This window comes from Chlorocebus sabaeus, chromosome 15 (genome assembly GCF_047675955.1).
Source record: "Chlorocebus sabaeus isolate Y175 chromosome 15, mChlSab1.0.hap1, whole genome shotgun sequence".
Classification (NCBI taxonomy): Eukaryota; Metazoa; Chordata; class Mammalia; order Primates; family Cercopithecidae; genus Chlorocebus; species Chlorocebus sabaeus.
In genome coordinates this window covers 42,312,292-42,333,000 of record NC_132918.1, presented here as the reverse complement: position 1 = coordinate 42,333,000, position 20,709 = coordinate 42,312,292, and the positions used below count along the sequence as shown (strand labels likewise).

The following is a 20,709-nucleotide window of genomic DNA, read 5'->3' as shown; positions in this document are numbered from 1 at the left end:
GAATGCCAAGCAAACCATGCTTGGCATAGCAGTGGTGTCCTATTTCTGCTGCTCTTTTCCCCCAGGGCATGCTGTTACAAGAGAATGCTCAGCCCTGTTCATCTGGGGACCTGCTCCTGGTAGAGCAATAGGATCTGTGTGCCCAGCACCACTACTCACCTAGCTGTCCTGGCCTGTGCCCAATGCTAACCTTCACCTCAGAGTGTGGCTGTACCACATTTGGTGACGTCACTCTCGCTGAACTTTCAGCCTCCTTCCTGGGACTTCCTGATGGACTCTTATCCAGGGCAGAATGTGTTGATTTTCTAAATCACACAAATGAATAGCTTGACTGTTGATTATGTAGAAAATCAGAGCAAATATTTGCATGGCTTTGTGCAGTTCATTCCTGAGCATCTGATTCTTCCCAGAATTCCAGAAAACCTGCTGCTTTCTCAAGCCCTCAGTAAAGACATGTTTTCTTGATAATCCTGGCCAAACCTATTCATTTGACATCTTTGTTACACAAATGGTTAACCACAGGGTTAACTTCAGAAATGGCTGGTAGATATGAAGGTTAGAAGATTCATGCACTTTTGCTAGACTGAGTCGGAAGTTAAAGAATACATAGTTACTGACTGCAGAGGCCTGGAAAACAATGGAAAAAATCCTGTTCCTCAAAGTTGAGCCCTACCTCCTACCCCTCTTAAATCAATTGCCACAGTGACCAATTTGTCAGTCACCTAAAGGCAGCTATTCTGACCACTTAAGGGAGAATACTTATAATCTTTATACCTAAGTAAAGATTGTGAGAGGAAAGAAATGATTTAAAGAATACGATATGAATGTGTCACACTTCTGAGGTTAATGATAAAAGAATTGGTCCTGCTTACCTCAGGAAAAACTTTCAAGTCTTTCTGAAAAACTAATTTAATTCAGTAGTATTTTCTAAGATGCAGGTTATGTTTTTAATCAATTTGGAAACTAAGATTTACTTATAGAAAAAAGGAAAAGGATAGGTTTATTCACATAGAACCCCAATTTCACTTCTCTGGATGATATTTACCATTTTCTACAAAAGCAATTATGTTCTAAAATTTAAATGTGCATTCTTAGGCTTTATCAGTTCACAGAGTTTCCTTAGGAAATACGATCTAGTATTTTTTCCTAAGACAAAAGTTGAGTTACTAGGTTTATGACTGAGAAATGAATGTTCATTTGTTTGTTTACAACAAGAATTATTTTTACCATTTTATTTTTATTTTCCCCAGGTGCATTTGATATAGTGTTTGTGACAAATTCGACCCAGGAGATCAAAATGATTCTCAACTCTTCCACCGAAGATGGTATTAAAAGAATCCAAGACGATTGTCCCAAAGCTGGAAGGCATAATTACATATTTGTCATGATTCCTACTTTATACAGTATCATCTTTGTGGTGGGAATATTTGGAAACAGCTTGGTGGTGATAGTCATTTACTTTTACATGAAGCTGAAGACTGTGGCCAGTGTTTTTCTTTTGAATTTAGCACTGGCTGACTTATGCTTTTTACTGACTTTGCCACTATGGGCTGTCTACACAGCTATGGAATACCGCTGGCCCTTTGGCAATTACCTATGTAAGATTGCTTCAGCCAGCGTCAGTTTCAACCTGTATGCTAGTGTGTTCCTACTCACGTGTCTCAGCATTGATCGATACCTGGCTATTGTTCACCCAATGAAGTCCCGCCTTCGACGCACAATGCTTGTAGCCAAAGTCACCTGCATCGTCATTTGGCTGCTGGCAGGCTTGGCCAGTTTGCCAGCTATAATCCACCGAAATGTATTTTTCATTGAGAACACCAATATTACAGTTTGTGCTTTCCATTATGAGTCCCAAAATTCCACCCTTCCGATAGGACTGGGCCTGACCAAAAATATACTGGGTTTCCTGTTTCCTTTTCTGATCATTCTTACAAGTTATACTCTTATTTGGAAGGCCCTAAAGAAGGCTTATGAAATTCAGAAGAACAAACCAAGAAATGATGATATTTTTAAGATAATTATGGCAATTGTGCTTTTCTTTTTCTTTTCCTGGATTCCCCACCAAATATTCACTTTTCTGGATGTATTGATTCAACTAGGCATCATACGTGACTGTAGAATTTCAGATATTGTGGACACAGCCATGCCCATCACCATTTGTATAGCTTATTTTAACAATTGCCTGAATCCTCTTTTTTATGGCTTTCTGGGGAAAAAATTTAAAAAGTATTTTCTCCAGCTTCTAAAATACATTCCCCCAAAAGCCAAATCCCACTCAAACCTTTCAACAAAAATGAGCACGCTTTCCTACCGCCCCTCAGATAATGCAAGCTCATCCACCAAGAAGCCTGCACCATGTTTTGAGGTTGAGTGACATGTTCGAAACCTGTCCATAAAGTAATTTTGTGAAAGAAGGAGCAAGAGAACATTCCTCGGCAGCACTTCACTACCAGATGAGCATTAGCTACTTTTCAGAATTGAAGGAGAAAATGGATTATGTGGACTGAACTGACTTTTCTAAAGCTCTGAACAAAAGCTTTTCTTTCCCTTTGCAACAAGACACAGCAAAGTCACATTTTGCATTAGACAGATGACGGCTGCTCGAAGAACAATGTCAGAAACTCATTGAATGTGTTGATTTGAGAAATTTTACTGACAGAAATGCAATCTCCCTAGTCTGCTTTTGTCCTGTTATTTTTTTATTTCCACATAAAGGTATTTAGAACATATTAAATTGTTAGAGGAGCAACAGGAAATGAGAGTTCAAGATTGCTCTGTCCAATTTCCAAAGGGCAGTAAAGCTTTTGTGCCTGTTTTTAGCTATTAGCAACTGTGCCACACTTGCACCTATTACTGCACATTTTGTACAAAGATTTGCTAAGCAGTAGTTGTCAAGTTTCAGATCTTTTTGTGAAATTCAACCTGTGTCTTATAGGTTTACACTGCCAAAACAATGCCCATAAGATGGCTTATTTGTATAATGGTGTTACTAAAGTCACATATAAAAGTTAAACTACTTGTAAAGGTGCTGCGCGGGTCCCAAGTAGTAGTGTCTTCCTAGTATATTAGTTTGATTTAATATCTGAGAAGTGTATATAGTTTGTGGTAAAAAGATTATATATCATAAAGTATGCCTTCTTGTTTTAAAAAAGTATATATTCTACACATATATGTATATGTATATCTATATCTGAACTGCTGTTAATTGATTAAAATTTGGCAAAGTTATATTTACTTTAAAATAAAATAATTTTATTGCAATGTATTTATCTTCATTACTTAAAATAGATACTAATTTATTTTAACATAAGACTACCTTGAATGATATGAATATATTTTTATTTAAATTTTGAAAACTGATAGTTTAATACTATTGGTTATAGATTTTTTATGCTGCCATTGAAAAGATAAAGAAAAAACATTTTGTTCTACTGCATGACATGGAATAAACACATTGTTTTGAATTTTTCAGCTTTTCACATAACAAAGAAAAAGATTAACTCTTGCTATAATGCTGGAACAATACATTATTTTACTAGAAATGTAATAACAGAATTTTTCTAGTTGTATACATTATCATTGCAGGAATTTAGAAGATATAGAATAACATAAAAATAAAAGTCATGTTTAGCTTCCCCAGTCAAAAATCATTGTTTTAACATTTGAGAACTTTTTTTTCTACTTTTTTCATTCATTATACACACATACATGTGTCAATCCTGATATTGAAGTCATGATGTGTATAGTACTTTGTATACAGATTTTTCACTTAATGTCATGGCATAGTAGTTTCCTACCCAATTAAATATTTTTCTAAAACATTTTAATATTTGTATAAGACTACAAAATATGGACATACCCTGATACAGTTAACTAGTCACCAAATTGGAAAATTGAGCTTTTTTCTGATTTTTCAGTGTTATAAATTACACTGAGATGAGCATTCAAGTATGTGAATCTGAGAAATTTCCCATACTCCTAGAAGTGGTGCAACTAAAATACACATATGAACATTTTGTAATATTCTAACTACCTGTTGTCAGCATGGGGTATTTTCTAAATTTTTTTTTTTTTTTTTTTTTTTGAGACAGGGTCTCACTCTGTCCCCCAGGCTGGAGTGCAGTGGTGTGATCTTAGCTCACTGAGACCTCCCACTGCTAGATTCAGGCAATCCTCCCACCTCAGCCTTCTGAATAGCTGGGACTACAGGCCTGCTCCACCACTTTTGGCTAATATTTTTGATTTTTTTTTATAGAGATGGAAGTCTCACTATACTCCCCAAGCTGGTCTCAAAACTCCTGGCCTCAAGTGTTCCTCCCACCTTGGCCTCCTAAAGTGCTGGAATTACAGGCATGAGCCACCACACCCAGCTTAAATTTAACAGAAAAGAGAGATTTACTATAAGGATCCAGTTGCCATATGCAAGGGCCAGAATGCAATTGTGCCTGAAAAGTGTACTTTAACATTTCTGCTCCCACTGGACAGTTGTTTCATTCTTCTATTTAAAGGATGTCAATGCTCCTGAAGTTCATACAGGGCAGATTGAATGGCCCAATAAACTGTGGCCAAATGGTTGGAGTTATGCATAAAATAATTGATGGTCGCTGTGGGCAAGGGGGTGTCGCCTCAGAGAGAGGCCTTGGCCACTGGGCAGAATTTCCACAAAGCAGACTATATTACTCTCACATTCCTAAATATAAAATTTTTGTGAATAAATATGGTTCCATATGCGTTATATGATTTATATTATTTTTAATTTCATTAATGTAATGCCAGCCACTGATCCCAAAGGTCCTTTACTATTTTCACAAATGATCACCTCAAAAAAATAAATTTTACCTTATCCTAAATTATATCCTAAACATCCTATAGGAAATCCCTCCAGGTCAACTTTATAACTGTTCTTTGTTTTCTTTCTTTCTTTCTTTTTCAATAGTTGAGGATTTTTTTGTGTGTTTGTTTTTGTTGTTTGTTTTTTGTTTTGTTTTGTTTTGTTTTGTCTTTTGAGAGAGTCTTGTTCTGTTGCCCAGGCTGGAGTGCAGTAGCATGATCTCAGCCCACTGCAACCTCCACCTCCCAGGTTCAAGCAATTCTCCTGCCTCAGTCTCCCAAGTAACTGGGATTACAGACATGCACCACCACGCCTGGCAAATTTTTGTATTTTTAGTAGAGATAGGGTTTCACTAGGTTGGTCAGGCTGGTCTCAAACTCCTGACTTCAGGTGATCTGCCCACCTTAGCCTCCCAAAATGCTGGGATTACAGGTGTAAGCCACCATGCCCTGCTCAATAGTCATTTTAATCCAAGTGATTGTAATCATTTTAAACTTACTGAACTATCTCAGAGGTTATAGTCGACAAGATTTCTGATAATTATATTTAGATATCCCCTATATCATGTATTTATTAATGGTGTTAATAACATGTTCCATGCCTCATTTTCATTTTAATTTCATCAGATTATATTGAAATTTTATCCCATCTCACTTGTGAAATAGATGTTACTAACCTTGATGATGATTCTTTCGTTTTCAGTGAAATCAACCTAATATTGGAGTTGAGACCCTACTTACCAAAATGTTAGGCTAGGATGCCATTATGTATTCTTCATGAACATATTTACAGGTTAGGTAGACTCCTTATTTTTGGTGCATTTAAAAAATACATACAGAAAAGAATATTTACCATAGAGATCTAGGTGCCCAACAGAATGCAAATGCTACATTTATATTGAAATATTTATTTCAATATACACCCGTTTACACCCATTTCTGAGGTGTAAATTTCAATATACGTAATATTAAAGTTTACCTCATTCTAAGCTTTTGGGGAAAATAAAGCCTAGTCGGATTTTTAATGCTGGCTCTTTCTCACTGTGGAAATTCATCTTTTTGGACTTCAGTGACATCATTTTTCAAGTACGGTGAGTTGGCTTGGTGAATGAGGGCTATTTTATTTTATTTTACTTTTGAGATGGATTTTCACTCTTGTTGCCCAGACTGGAGTGCAATAGCATGATCTAGGCTCACTGCAACCTCCACCTCCTGGGTTCAAGTGTTCTCCTGCTTCAGCCTCCCGAGTAGCTACGTTTACAGGTGCCCATCACCATGCCCAGCTAACTTTTTGTATTTTTAGTGGAGTCAGGGTTTCACCACATTGGCCAGGCTGGTCTCAAATCCCTGACCTCAGGTGATCCATCTGCCTTGGCCTCCCGAAGTGCTAGGATTCCAGGTGTGAGCCACCGCACCCAGCCTGAAGACTTTTATTTAGTTAATAATTCACTCATTCATGGATTTAAGAAGCGTTGTATTGTTTCCCTACTCCCTACTCTGTGCTGGGTAACAAGTGCTGTGTAACATATAGCAGCTTAGCATGTAGGATAAACGTGTTGCTCAGTTGCTGTGAGCAGTATGAAGGAGAGCCAGTGAGAAGCAGCTTGATTGCAAATCATGGAAAGACTCTCAGAGTTTTGATACCACAGATTTTTCAGTTTCATAACTCTGTATACTGGTGCATTTTTTTCCAACAATATGTGCCATTCTAGGAAGCCCAAGAAGAGAAAATAGGTTGAAGCAGGTCACAAAAGTAGTGAGTGAAGAAAACAAGTTTCAAGGAATTTCAGATACTTGATATGAAGAGTGAGATATCTGAGGGTAAAGAAAGTAAATCAAAAGCAAGAGAGATACAGAGAGACTGAGTGGACTGGAGGCTGGAAGCAGCCACACACTGCCCACAAGGCCAGGGTTCAGACCTCATAGGAGAGCTGACACAGATGTTCAGGGCCCCAGGACCATGTTGGATCCACTGGACTCAGACCAACCAGAGGAAGAGGAAACCCAAATATTAGGGTGGGAAGAAGCCATAAACAGTAAATGGAATGGTATGGGCCAAGCCCTAACCATATGGATTTTGTAGAGTTCAGGCTGTATGACTGTACATTGGAGGTAATGATCAGAGAGTCACATTTTCCAAATTCAAAATTTTAACTGAGTCAGTTAACATATGACATCTGTAACTATATCCAGTCTTGTCTACTTGTGTAGTGAACACCCATGGAACCATCTGAACAGTGTCCATTTTCCCCTCATCGCATGAATGTTCTGCCCCACTCAGGGACAGCACTACCTCGAACCATTTTCCTACCTAACTCCATCCCCAGGCCACAGTTAATTGGTCCAGGCTTGAAGTGGATCAATCATAGCTTTACATGAGGATTTTTCAAACAGGTGCTGATGAAGAGTTGGCCCCAGTGTTGGCATTTCTGAGATGTAAGGTTGATACCAAGACCAGCCACATCTCTCACCACGTAGAAGAAGCTAGTCTGCATGCAGAGTGAAGTAAACAGAAAAGGCAAGAGAGTCCTGGAGATGCTTGAGTCCTTGATTCTACCTGCGTCTTATGTCTAGCTATATCCCTACCCACTCCTCTCTAATCAAGGGACCACAATACAGTGATCTATAGCTAAGATTTTCAAGTGTTTCTTCCCGCTTATGATCAATAAGAATTTCCCTTTTGTAGTGGCCAGCACATCATCCACTGGCCACCCAGCAGGAGTGATACCATCTACATCCCAAAATTTATTGGTCCCTATCTTAATAAGGGTTCACAAGTGCTACCCCACTTCCATATGTCTCCTTATGAGATGGTAAGAGCCAGGACATTCAATAGTATGTGTTAAGGGGGAAGAGGTGTGGTGATATAGACGGACCAACAGTGAGAGGAGGCTGAGGCTACTACACTATCTACTACTGTAAATTATTGTAAACTGAGGTCTCTCCCTGAGATGGCACAGGGGTAAAATACTCTTCTGTTGCAAGAACAATTATAAAAAATATTATTTGGACCATGAAATCATAAGCAGAGAGAGGAAATAAGTACTCCTCACCACTTGAGGGCCCAAATGCATGGCTTGCATGTTGCCTGGGCTCTCTTTACTTGACAGTGACCGCTCTTTACTTGACAGTGGCAGTGACAGTGATAGAACCAGTGAGCACAGCATCTAAACCTGCCCAAATCCAATGGAAAAGGCCTTCATTTACCAAGCTAACACACCTTACATGAGAAATTATATAACTGAAGTTGAAAAGATACATTTCAACAATCAGGAACAGCCAGAATTAGAAATCAGACTTTTTTTTTCCCCCCCCAGAAGCTGAGAATAAGAGAATTTAGCTTTAGTAATATTTAATTCTAAATCACTCATATACTAGGAAGCTTTGTATAATAATCCTTTAAGAGTTTAAAGACCATGAGATTTACCCTTCAAGCAGTGTAATAGGAAAATATTTATCTATATGCACAAGAGATGTAAATTTGATGAAAAAATGATGTTAATTTTAAAACTATTAAAAGCCAGTTTGCTATTACGATTATTTTGCTTCAAGTATCCAAATGATGATGAGCCAAATATGCCCCTGAGCCCAGTTCTTGATTCGTTCCACATCCTATAAAAATTCTTTAGAAAAACTGAACAAGATGAGAAATAGGGATCCTGGCTCAACCTCCCAGTGAGTTGGGATGCATCTCACAGAACTTTTTCCCAAGCCTGAAGAAGTTCTGCTGTGCCATATGGACATGTACAGTTGCTAAATGATAATTTTCCAAAAATAAGCTTCAATTCTCCAAAATGGCAGATAGAAAGCAGCTGGTGTTACCCAACAGAGATAAGCCCTCCTAGAGTTCACCGCAGAGAGGAGAGCATCGTGTCTGTAGACGCCAGAGCAGATCTGCTGAGAATCAGCCAGCGCCATGTGACACAAGAACCCACAGATGCGGATCCGTCCTGACTGGTGGCTTTCTTCCTGCCATTGCTGTTACAGAGAAGTTTCTAAGCAGTACTCAATGCATACAAAGCTAAGTAGAGGCTATATAGGCAATTATTCAAATAAGCAATCATTATTCTCAGTAATTCTTGTAGTAAGTGGATAGTAGGAGGAGAAAAAAAAAAAAAAAACCCTTTCCACTGATGATATCACCTTTATAGTTATTTCTTGAGTCTCCCTATCTTTTTCATCTTCTTCAAGAAATAGTCCCCTATTACAATTTGCATGCCCACTCTTGCTGTAGAATTTGTATAGGGGCTCAACTCCCATTATTGCAAACTATATGATTTGGACCATGGGTGTGAGAAGACTTCAGCAAATCAATCCATCATATTCCTCTCGCTGCAATGACTTGGGCACATAACCTAAGTGAACCCGGTTATGGTGAATTTCCTGCTTGTGCCAGCAGCTATCAGACAAAAAGCTTGTTCTTTCCCACTCTATGGAACCTGGGTGGATGTGAGGAGTTGTTGTAACCATTGTCACTCCAAAGGAGAGGTGGGGTTTCCAGACACATACACTTGTCACAGTGTATATTTATACTGTAAGTATGGAGCTAACACAGTGAAAGACTGGACAAAGAATGGAAATGAATCAAAGCCCTTAGGACATCATTTGAGTGTTGGCTTTCTGTGCTAGAAATTTGCACTGTCCTCCAGACCTCCCTATCTTAAGAAGTTGGGGATGGATTTTCTGTCAAAATTATCCACCAGAATTTAATCGTCTGCACAATTATTATAGTTATCATTTATTGAGTTCTGATTATAGGACAGGCATAGAATTCTCTGTTTATATGCATTATATTATTTAATCCTCACAACACCCGGTCATGTTGATTCTGTTTTTATCCAATGAGACCAAAATAAATAAATAAATAATAAAACACAGATTTTACATAATCAGTCCAACGTAATATGACTGGCAAATGTTGGTGTTGACATTTGAAATCAGGCATTCTGACTCAAGAATCTGTGCTCTTATTTGCTAAGCTATGTTGCTCTCCTCTGCTCCTCACCTCTCCCCTGACCTCCAAAAATGGCATTACAAAATATGAGTCATGTAGGTACTTTCCAATATATTGTCCAAGCCTATTTATTCAGAATCAATACAATACTATTTTACTTTGTCTGAAACCAATCTTACTGGATTTCAAGATAGAATTTCAATAGTCTTTGTCCTTGAAAATTGGGCTCACTAATGGAAAGCACTAATTGACCTTACAAAGCATAACACTGGATTTTACATTTATTGTAATGTGATTTTGGATGAGCTTATATTGGGTCTAGCAAATAAACAGGCTACAACTGTTAACTGTCACAGTAATTAGTTAAATGCTCTGGTCCTTTCTGCAGTCAAGAATTTAGACAGCACTTACTAAATGGGAGGGGAAAGGAAATTCCTAAATTAATTTTCATATCAAAGTTTTAACTTCTTACAGCCTAACGGAATGATGTTCTTTAAAATATATATGTTTTAAAGAAACTACATTATAGTCTGAGAAAGATTTCCTTTTAAGGTTTGCAGTTCAGGTTTGGCAACAGACTTTGCTGAAGAATAGACCTGGAATAATTAAAACAAAAGTGTGATTTATTTCAACTGTGCACAGAGACCCAGAGGATAAAGATGTTATGATCATACCATGAGTCCTAAGGACAGTTGTAGCAGCATCATTGAAAACCACCTCAAAATGGATGCTATTTAAGACCATGAAAGGTAAGGAGAGAGCTGCAACAGAAAAGATAAAATATGTTTACTGCTTCACCTTTTGCTTCTGGCTGCAGAACAAGTAGAAAGGAGCAATTATACCCAAAACATTAACAACAACAAAAAAAAAGTAATTAGATTAAAGGCTGAGGAAATGATCATAACATGATGGAAGTTCCAGAAGTCAAGATGAATCAGAAAATAGCTATGTAGCCTATCACGACAGGAAATCTGGGCTTAGACATAGATCAGTGTTTTCCAACCAAGTGTGGACCAGGCGCATGCCTGTAATCCCAACACTCTGGGAGACCAAGGTGGGCATATCATTTGAGGTCAGGAGTTCAAGACCAACCTGGCCAACATGGTGAAACCCCACCTTTACTAAAAATACAAAAAAAAAAAAAAAAAATAGCTGGGCATGGTGGCGCACACTTGTAATCCCAGCTACTCATGTGGCTGGGGCAGGAGAATCACTTGAACCTGTTAGATGGAGGTTGCAGTGAGCCAAGACTGTGCCACTGCACTCCAGCCTGTGTGACAGACCAAGACTCAGTCTCAAAAAGAAACACAAAAAACGAAAAACCAACCAAGTGTGATTGCATCCCCAGGGGACATTTGGCCATGTCTGGAAACACTTTTGGTTGTCACAACTTGAAAGAGGAGAGTACTACTGGCACTTAGTGGGTAGGGACCAGGGATGCTGCCAAACATCCTACAATGCACAGGACAGTCCCACACAACAAAGAACTATCTGGTAGAAAATATCAGTAGTGCCAAGGCTGAGGTCCCTGGGGCAGATGAGGAAGGGAAGAACACCATTGAAGCTATGTGAATGCTGCAGTAAATTGTGCTAAAAAATGAAGGGCCAGTCTCCCAGTTTTTATAACCTCTAAAGTGTCTTTCCCTCTCTCTTTTTCCTGTGCTCCCACTCTCTTTCTCAAATTGCATGGCACGCGAACTTCATCCAAATAACCTAATTCATGGGGAAATTGTGTTTTAAAGAAAAGGGTGGGGGGACAGTGTCATTTCTTGGGCTAAGTAGACAAGTCTATTAAGCTTCTGAAAAACAAAAGTTTATTTTAAACTCACTCATGAACGTTAGGAACAAAGGCAGTTGGTAGCATGGCATAAACCTAAAGGGTTATAACCCCACTTCCATGGGAGACAAAATGGAGGTGTGGGTTCCAGTGGGCAACTAATCATCAGAGAAGACACTAAGTGCAGAAATGAAACATGTAAGCATGTGGTGCTGCTGGCTGCTCCACCAGGACACTCTACAGTATCTTAGCATTTGATGTGAGTCTGATGAAAATTTTTATTGAACAAAATCAAAGGTACATTTTATTTTTACTCTAAATATTTCCATAGGGGATTTGAATGGCTTTCAATGAAAAGCACGTTAAAACAGGGTAATATATCACACACCGGGGCCTATTATAGGGAGGGGGGAGGGGGGAGGGATTGCACTGGGAGTTATACCTGATGTAAATGACAAGTTGATGGGTGCAGCACACCAACATGGCACAAGTATACATATGTAACAAACCTGCACGTTGTGCACATGTACCCTAGAACTTAAAGTATAATTTAAAAATAATAATAATAATAATAAATAAATAATTAAAAAATTAAAAACAGGGTAATACAAAAAGAAACCAGACAGACGAATCACAAAAAGGAAGAAGCAAAACCATTGACTATACAGACAAAAAGGTGTTGTGACAGATAAGAATATTGGGTTCAGAACTTCTTGCAGCCGGGTTGAAAAGGCATCACTAAATCTCCAGTTTTTTTTTTTTTTTACTTTTTTTTTTTTTTTTTTTTTAAGCAATTGCAGAACAGATCCCCATATGGAGCAGTCTTTTCGACACTGAATTCCTAAGGAAATTTCTCACGTGGGACTGTGGATAGAGACATAGAGTCACAGAGGGATCGTTTTTAAGCATCATTTTTTATTTCAGCCTGATTCTTAGTTAGTTGTTCTTAGAATGTTCTTCTGAAAAGCCAAGCGCATAACACCAATTCAGTGAAGCCTGGTGATATAAGGGTATCCAGAACTGTGAGATAAGAGTCACTCAACGGTGTACTTGACAGGCACAGAAATGTCCTTATGATGTCAATGGGGACCTCTTGGTCCACTGAAACCTTAGATAAGATAGGCTTAGATTTCCTCAAACAGTGTAAGATCTCCAGAAATTTCCACAGAAGCCTGAGGGGCTTATGTGTTCATGGTCTCCTCTAGTTTTGACCATCCGCTTTTCCAGTTCAGTTTAGAGATTATTATGTCACTACTCCACACTGTAAGATGCCACATTATTGCATGACTGTAAGATGCCATATTCCATGTGAAACAGACATGAAACAACTCCAGTTACATACACACACACACACACACACACACACAACAGCATACTAACATGCTATGTCATTAGGGATTATCTTTGATTCAAAAAGTCATTTGTCCCTTGGAACATTTCTCCTCTGGACTCCATGCAGTCCCAGACTTCACTCCATCTCACACATCATTCCCTTCCTTCTCTGCATCCCTTCCTTTTTTATCACCACCTCCCTTGGAGAAGCAAACCCAGTTTCTATTTCCTCAACCCTAGCACCTTAGGCATTCGTCTCATTAACCACTCCCTTCTGAATGTTAGACATCCTTTCTTTCCTGCAAAAGTTCATCTTCTCCCAAAAACAGACATTCAGGATATTTTCTTAGAGAAATTCCAGCCCACACTATGCTGCAGAAAATGAATTCTTCACCTCATCACTGACAGTCCAATGGTTCTCAAATAGTAATGCCCAGTGCTAATGGTAGGAAGCAAAAAATTCCTGAAGGAATGGAGTGTCTTCATATTTTGATTTATTCAGAATCCTTGCTCCATCAAGTCCCATGTTTTCCTGACTATCTGATGCATCGTCTCCTGCTGCTTCTACTTGACAGGGACCACCCGATGGTTCATGTGTGGCAGGGCTCCTGTGCCCTGTGTGGGCATTCACCCTGAAGTCATGCTCATGGGGCTCATCCAATGGATGTTTTTAAGTCCAACAATCTTTTCAACTTTTTTCTTATCAAATTCAATTAACACATCACTGGACTTAGTTTTTATGTTCTCATATCCACAGTTTTTTGTAAAATTTATAACAAAATCTTCAGTGTAAAATATAAATCATTATGTGCTTAACACATAAAATTATACATTCAAAGTAACCACTTCCTTTATTTATCACATACAAGCATAAAAATTGTCACTGTTATTCCTATAACCAAGCATTTTTTAAAACTACTGGGGGTAGGTGACTAATTTTACAGAAATTAAAAATTAACTTTTGTTCCCTTGAACTATATGTTATATATAAAGTTTCAGTGCAGCAAAAGAAATAGCACTCGAACACAAAATTTTCTTTTTAATTCTCGGCAAGGCAAGGTACTTCTATAGAAGGGTGCACCCTCACAGATGGAGCAATGGTGAGCGCACATCTGGACAAGGGAGGAAAAGGGGTTCTTATCCCTGACACACGTGGTCCCTGCTGCTGTGTCATTCCCCTATTGGTTAGGGTTAGACAGAACAGGCTAAACTAATTCCGACTGGCTAATTTAAAGAGAGTGACGGGGTGAGTGCTTTGGCAGGAAAAAAATGGTTATGCAGGGTGGAGAATAATGAGTCAGGGTGGAGCAGGTAGCAGGTAACCAGAATGAGTCAGGGGGGAGCACGTGATTGGAATGAGTCAGGGTGGAGTAGGTAATCAGAATGAATCAGTGTGGAGTAGGTAATCGAAAAAGGTTGCTTTACGAGGAAGTTAAGTTTGAAAGTAGAAGGCAAAGAATTGAACATACTGACATTAATTCTTTGAAGAGAAATTTAGAAATCACATTTAACATATATGTTATTTTTATAACTTCTAATAGTAAGAGCCATATCCAGATGTTGTTAGAAGCAATATAAAGGATGCAATCCACACCCTGTGCTTATCTAGCATTTTTACTTAAGAATATCAAAAGCTTGCATCAAAGAGTATATTTTTCTGATGAGAGCCCAGAACCCACTCTTTAGATGAGAGAACCCAGTACTGTTCCTCCTTATTTTCCCTCTCCATATTCAATGCCTTCCAGAAAAGTTATGACTCCAAATTAAATTTGAAACTATTCTCTGAATCCTTTTCCCAAAAAGTCCTTGTTATTTTCTTATTCAAGATATAAACCCAAGATGTTCTACTTCAAGAAAACAGATCTGTAATTTTTTTTTTTTTTTTTTACCTGAGCCCAGCACCATGATCTGGTGACTATATTGGGAAGGATTCTGGAATATTGCTCTAAGCAAATTCAGGAGTGAGTGTAGGATACACTGCCTACATGCATTTGGGGCTCATTCCATAGGTTGCCTGGAGCAACCAGGTTAGAATTATGTAAATAACTAACACCTGGCGTTTTCTGCCACTCTATTACATCCAGGTAAAACTGCTGTGACTCTACCTCATCAACCCTAAAATCCATAAAGATCTGGGTCTTTTCCCCTAGATCTCTGCAAATCCTGAGGGGACCTCCAGGTTTCACAGATGGAGTTCCCCTTGATGCTCCCAGGATCAACATCTGGGAGGGAATAAAGGAAACAGTACTGGGAAGAGCATGAAGTTGGGCTGCGAGGAGATGATCTCAACACAGGTCTCAGACAATCCCACAGGGAGTTCTGGGGCGGAATGACCGTGCACAGTAACACCAGGTTGGGGTGTAACCACTATACCTTTATAATAGAGTTGATCTTTCTACCCCTACATTGACCAGTCTGTGGATGTGGTCTGCCCTCAGGAACGGGTGCTACCTAGATAGCTCTCTCCAGCAGAGGACAACTGTCCTGATGAGGAAACTGGGCTCTCAGCTGTGGGTCACAAATCCTCCCAGCCCCTGAGGGATGAGTGTCTCAGCACTGAAAAAAGGATCTGGGCAGAGCCCTGTGGTGCTGACCCCACAGCCTGGAGGAGCACTTAGCTCCTCCCCCACCTCCTCTTTTTCCCCTTCTCCTTCCTTCTCCTGCTCCCCCATGGGCTCCTCCTTTAGCACAAACTGCCTCCATTCTACACCACATTGCACTGGGGCAAAACACAGCTCTTTCTTCACTGTGCCTAGGAAACCCACTCATATCAAGCACTTTTGTATTTCATTCAATCTCCTCAAAAAGGGAGGAAGGTGTGTGGCATCCTGGAGCGTGGAGCCCTCTCTCCTCTCCCTAGCATCATACTGTTCCCCTCCTCCTCTCTATTCCTCCTCTCCATTCTGGATGTTGGAAGAATCTCCAAATTTCTTCTTAAGCAAGGTGAGAAAATGAGTTGGCTTTCCGTAGATATTTTTTCCAAAACCTGAAAACCTACATAGCCCACAAGAAAAAGAACACAAGACTTGCCTATAAAAGAATCCACCTTTCATAGAGAACACTTGAAATTTAAAGTGCTGGAGTAATTTTCCTGTTTCCTATAGATTACAAAAAAGAAAGAGACAGCGGGCTTCAAATAATCATAATCCAACCATTTTTGAGGCCCCAAACAATTCTTTTTCCCTATTGTGAAAAAGTATCAAGTCATGAAGACATAAGCACAAAACCCGTATTGTTTCATGACCAAACTTGAAGTTATCCTGACCTAAATACATACTCAGATCATTCATTTTAGCTTTCTGTGTACAAACCTGAACAAAAGGAAGATCCATCTATCTGTCTTCAGTATTGATGCAAGTGGCTTTCTTAAAACTCTCTCCTCCGTAGCCTTCATGAATACTACACTATTCTGGATTTCTGCCAACATTTGGCCCACTCACATCTCCCCCTTGTTTTGCATCTCTTCTGTCTCCTGCTTACCTGATGTAGGTGAGCACCAACACTAAGGAGGAAGAAAAGGTATGTAGCTTAAACCCTTTCTGACTAAACAGCCTGGTGAAGACACTCCTGCCAGCAATGGTTGACTCAAGTGCCACCTAGACTGTTGGCACTCGACACTGAGTTCTTCCCTCGTCCCCTGCCCTCACTGACACGCTGGACTGAGAGACTTGAGGGTGGGTTTACGGTGACAGCCCAAAAAATTCTTTTTGGGGAAAAGAATTTTCCCCAAAACCTGCTGCCTTGTTTGCAGCACCAATTCCATATTCAGCTGCTGGGCAACCAAGCAATAACAAACGAGCTCTCCAGAAAATATTTGTTACGAAGAAGGAAAGGCCAAGTTAAAAAATGATAATGATGAGAGTGCATTCTGCACGCAACAGGAAAGCCATGCCAGTTGCTGTTGGTGTCAGCCCACTGCCTGCCTGTGCACTGGGCTCCTGGCCTTCCTTCCTGTGGCCTCTTTCCCCACATCTCTTCACTAACCGAAAAGGTAACTCTTGGCTAATCTCTTACTTACCATATAACTTAATTTCATAAATCTTCCCCCCTGTCTCTTATCAAGTCAGATTTCAGTTATGTCAGAAGGCTCAAATAAACCTTCATATGTTATAAATTTTAGGAAAAGAAAAGTCACTGGGTAAGGTCTTCTCCAACCCCCTTATTTTACAGATGAAGACACCAAGTCCCCAAAACGTGAACCCAGGCATAGAGGAAAGTTTTCTACTATAGCACAGGACAACGCTTTAAGATCAACAGACCTTTAAAAATAGAATCCCAACTCTTAAATACCAGACAGAGAGGAGAGAACTCTGGAGCAGAAAATATTTCTAGGACTCTTAAAATCACACCTTAGGCCAGCCCTGAAAATAGAAAAAGGCAATTAGAAGAAATGACAAATCACCCCTACCCAGGGGATCTGAAAAAGGGGAAAAGGGGAAGGTAGATTTGCAAGTAATTAAGAAGGAGAGGCCTAGAGGTTCATGCAGAAGCCGCTGTAATAAGCCATCCCAGCTCAATAGCAGCTTGTCCTATTTAATTCTTCACAGTGACAACTCCTACATACCCCCAGGGGTTCACCTTCCAGCTAGAGAGACACTGAGCAAAGCAAAGGGCCTGTGGCAGCGAGGAATCCAGTCTGTGTCTATGGCAGTGCTTCCCATACTCTAAAAGCATTCAGTACACTTCACCTGGGACTCTTGTGCGGCTGCTGATTCCGTTAGTAGTTCTAGGACAGAGCCTAAGTGTGTATTTCTTACAAGCTGCCAGGAGATTCTCTTGTTGCTGATCCGTGGGCCAAACTTCAAGTAGTGAGGATCTAGTACATGAGGTCAGAGTTCAGCCACAGTTTGAACTCAAATCTCCCACTTCCTAGGCATGTAAACCACGTGCTCTCACCTCAGAAGTATTTCCTATATGTGAGCGTTATACTAGAATAAAACTTGGGAAGCTTCTGCTCAAAACATGACTTTTATTATTTTGGCATGGTGATTATTTTTGAAATATCATTTAGACTGCTTGAGAACAATAACCAGAAATTCAAAACACTAAAAGTGTTCAAGCGAGAAAGCACTTCCAAACCACAAACCAAGCTACTATGCCTATTTCAACACTGGGGCTAGGGTTTCTCTAAGATCACTCTGAGTCATCAAACATCTCCAAAGCATCTTTGGCTCTGCCCTTGCCATTTAACTTGCTATTGCTTTGAGAAACCAGGTGCAATTTCTTGTCTGTAAATGAGAATGCTCAGACTTTTGTGCAGATTCCAAGACTCAGTCTGCGCAGCAACCCGCAATCTCAGGCAGACTGTCTATTTAAAGATGGAGGGACAGAGCCCTTATATCTCTTTCAGACTTTTATCTTCTCTCAAATGCATATGGATGCACAGCAAGCAAACGGCAATGCCACACTTCCCTGGTCATTGAATATCCTGCAGTGTACTTCTTAATTAAAACCAGCATCACAAATACGATTGCTTAAGTGCCAAAAACCTGGCCCGCTTAATGACCAATCAGAGAACTACATGATCGTTCAATCCATCCGGAACCTTTTTTTTTTAATTCCCTGAGGTAAATGTAGTTAAGCTGTAAATATTCTTACTGTTTTTCATCAAGTGTGTTTTTTCTTAAAATACTGCTTCCTTTTCAGCATCAGAAGTTCAATTTCACTTTTGTCATCAGAAATTCACTGTATGTTATAATAATTTATTACATTTTAAAATCTGGAATTTGTAGCAATGCTGTGGATTAAGGAATAATTTGAGTGAACGACACATACAGTGTTGCCTAGTAACACAGGCTGATCTGTACAAAGCCATAAATTGCAAAATTTCATAGCAGCATAAAAACTTTTACTGGCACTTAAGCATATTTTTCCCTGATTGAAGCAGAATTCATGCAACAATTACAACCACATGACAAAAGCTAGTAATGATTAGCCTTCAAGAGCCGCTGTTATTTCTGACAGTTCCAAAGCTGTTTTTGTTTGTATCAGGAAAGAAAGTATCAAATCCTTCATGGACTACTCTCACTGAAAAGGCAGGGTTGAATCTGTTAATTATCCAGTGCCAGCATTGTAACTGCAGCTCCCAGTGAAGAATGGAAGAGTTATGTAATAATTTCCAATTCCTATTAATTTGTGTCAACCAAAACCAGCTCTATATGTACCTATACACACTTTACAGGGAAGCCCTCTTATTAAATAAAGGTAGAAACGCATAAGAAATACAAATGTGTCTGCAACTATCATTGAGAAAAGGACTTCATGAAGATGAAAGCTGAGAGCCAGGAAGGTTATTTTCATTTGTTACAACAAATATCTTAAGGAGCTATCTTAAGACATCTTCAATAGTTACAGTTCTTGAAGTAAAATTACAGAATATAGTTGCTAAAGAGCCCAAAGGAAAATTATATTCACATAGAATTCAAAATAGCTTGCTGAATAATATCCTATACCCAGCCCAAAGAAAATATGAGTTTGTGGAAATAATACTTTATCACACTCTGATATACAGTACACACAGAGAGAGATAAAATAAATGAGTGTTTCACTGATGGGATCCTGGATGATTTTCTCTGACAAACACATGTTTCTATGAATAGATTCATCAATGTGAAGGGATTCATACTATAACTCAAGGAAATTGAAAAATAAATGCTTTGATCCTTTCATAAACTTTTCATTCTTCTAGCTATAGCATGAATACAAAAACACTTATAAAAATGTAATAGGTAATGCTGGCACAAAAGAATATATTGTGAAACACAGAGGAAGACTTGTAGATTCAGGTTTAGTCTTTCAATCAGTTTTGTGGCTGAGCTTCCTGGTGTACATTTTGATAAATCCTAATTTACTTTCAGTCAAGCCTCATAATGTCAAACTTCTGGTTTGATTTCTGAGAATCCCCCATCCCTAACAGAGCTACGGCAAGATACTTGGAAAGATCCAGATGCCACCAGAGGAAATGGAACAAGATAACACAGAAAGCAGAAGTGGATGTCTAAAAATAGAATAAAAACAGATAAGGGGAATCCACCTAATCCCCAAATCCCACGTCCAAGAAACACCATCTGCACATCACACAACACTTAGAATGCCTGGAAATGGTCCCAAAATATGATGAGCCCCCAGTTTAGTGATGGTCAGCCCATGAAAAAGTTGTTAGCCTCCCTGAGTCTGTTTCCTCCTCCATACAATTAGGAGATTAGATTTGATGAGTTCTAAAATTTCTAACAGCTCCAAGGTGTCATAACTAAATCCTTCCTCTGCTCTATAACAAAGTCTTCATGGCTTTCCACTCTGTCATTTTACTTATAAGCAACAGAAAGGAAACTAGCAGTCAGACTGAGAAATTAAAATTGGTTGAGGCATGACATGTTTTACAGATATTTAATGTCACATCACAAAATGAGTCCTACATAATCACTTAGCACGGTGCTTGATGTATAGTGGACACTCACCAAAAAACACCTCCCACTGCTGCCCCTCCTCCACACACAAAAACCTCCATACGTGTTTTGCTGTTTGCCCTCCCTTATGGAGTACAATTCTATGATTATGAGTGCCAATTATGAATGCTGAAAGTAACAAGTCTGAAAAACTTGTTTGGAATATGGCAGTACATTGCCTGGATTCTGTGCACATTTAGAGTGACAATTTAGCCACTAATTTCTGATTACATTTTAAGGCTGATCAACTCAGATATTTTGAAAATAAGTTGACATTTGTCAAATAAGTCCTAATGACAAGTGAAGCATGTTTTTGTATACTGTGTTAGAAAACAATAGAAACACTAAATTCTTGAATGATCATTAAA

General features: G+C 39.1%; 1 protein-coding gene and 1 long non-coding RNA gene across 8 annotated transcripts in view; one reads left to right on the top strand and one right to left on the bottom strand.

Annotated features, from left to right (window-relative positions):
* The window catches only part of AGTR1 (angiotensin II receptor type 1), a 45,010-nt gene extending 41,742 nt beyond the window's left edge, over positions 1-3,268 (top strand). For all 7 annotated transcript variants that reach the window (XM_008008781.3, XM_038002745.2, XM_008008780.3 and 4 more), the window contains one exon: positions 1,251-3,268. In XM_008008781.3, coding sequence (XP_008006972.1) covers positions 1,298-2,377 — 1,080 coding nt within the window. In that variant the 5' untranslated portion in view covers positions 1,251-1,297 and the 3' untranslated portion in view covers positions 2,378-3,268. The remainder of the gene's footprint in view (positions 1-1,250) is intronic.
* The window catches only part of LOC103241515 (uncharacterized), a 408,965-nt gene that overhangs the window by 312,102 nt on the left and 76,154 nt on the right, over positions 1-20,709 (bottom strand). The window lies entirely within an intron of this gene.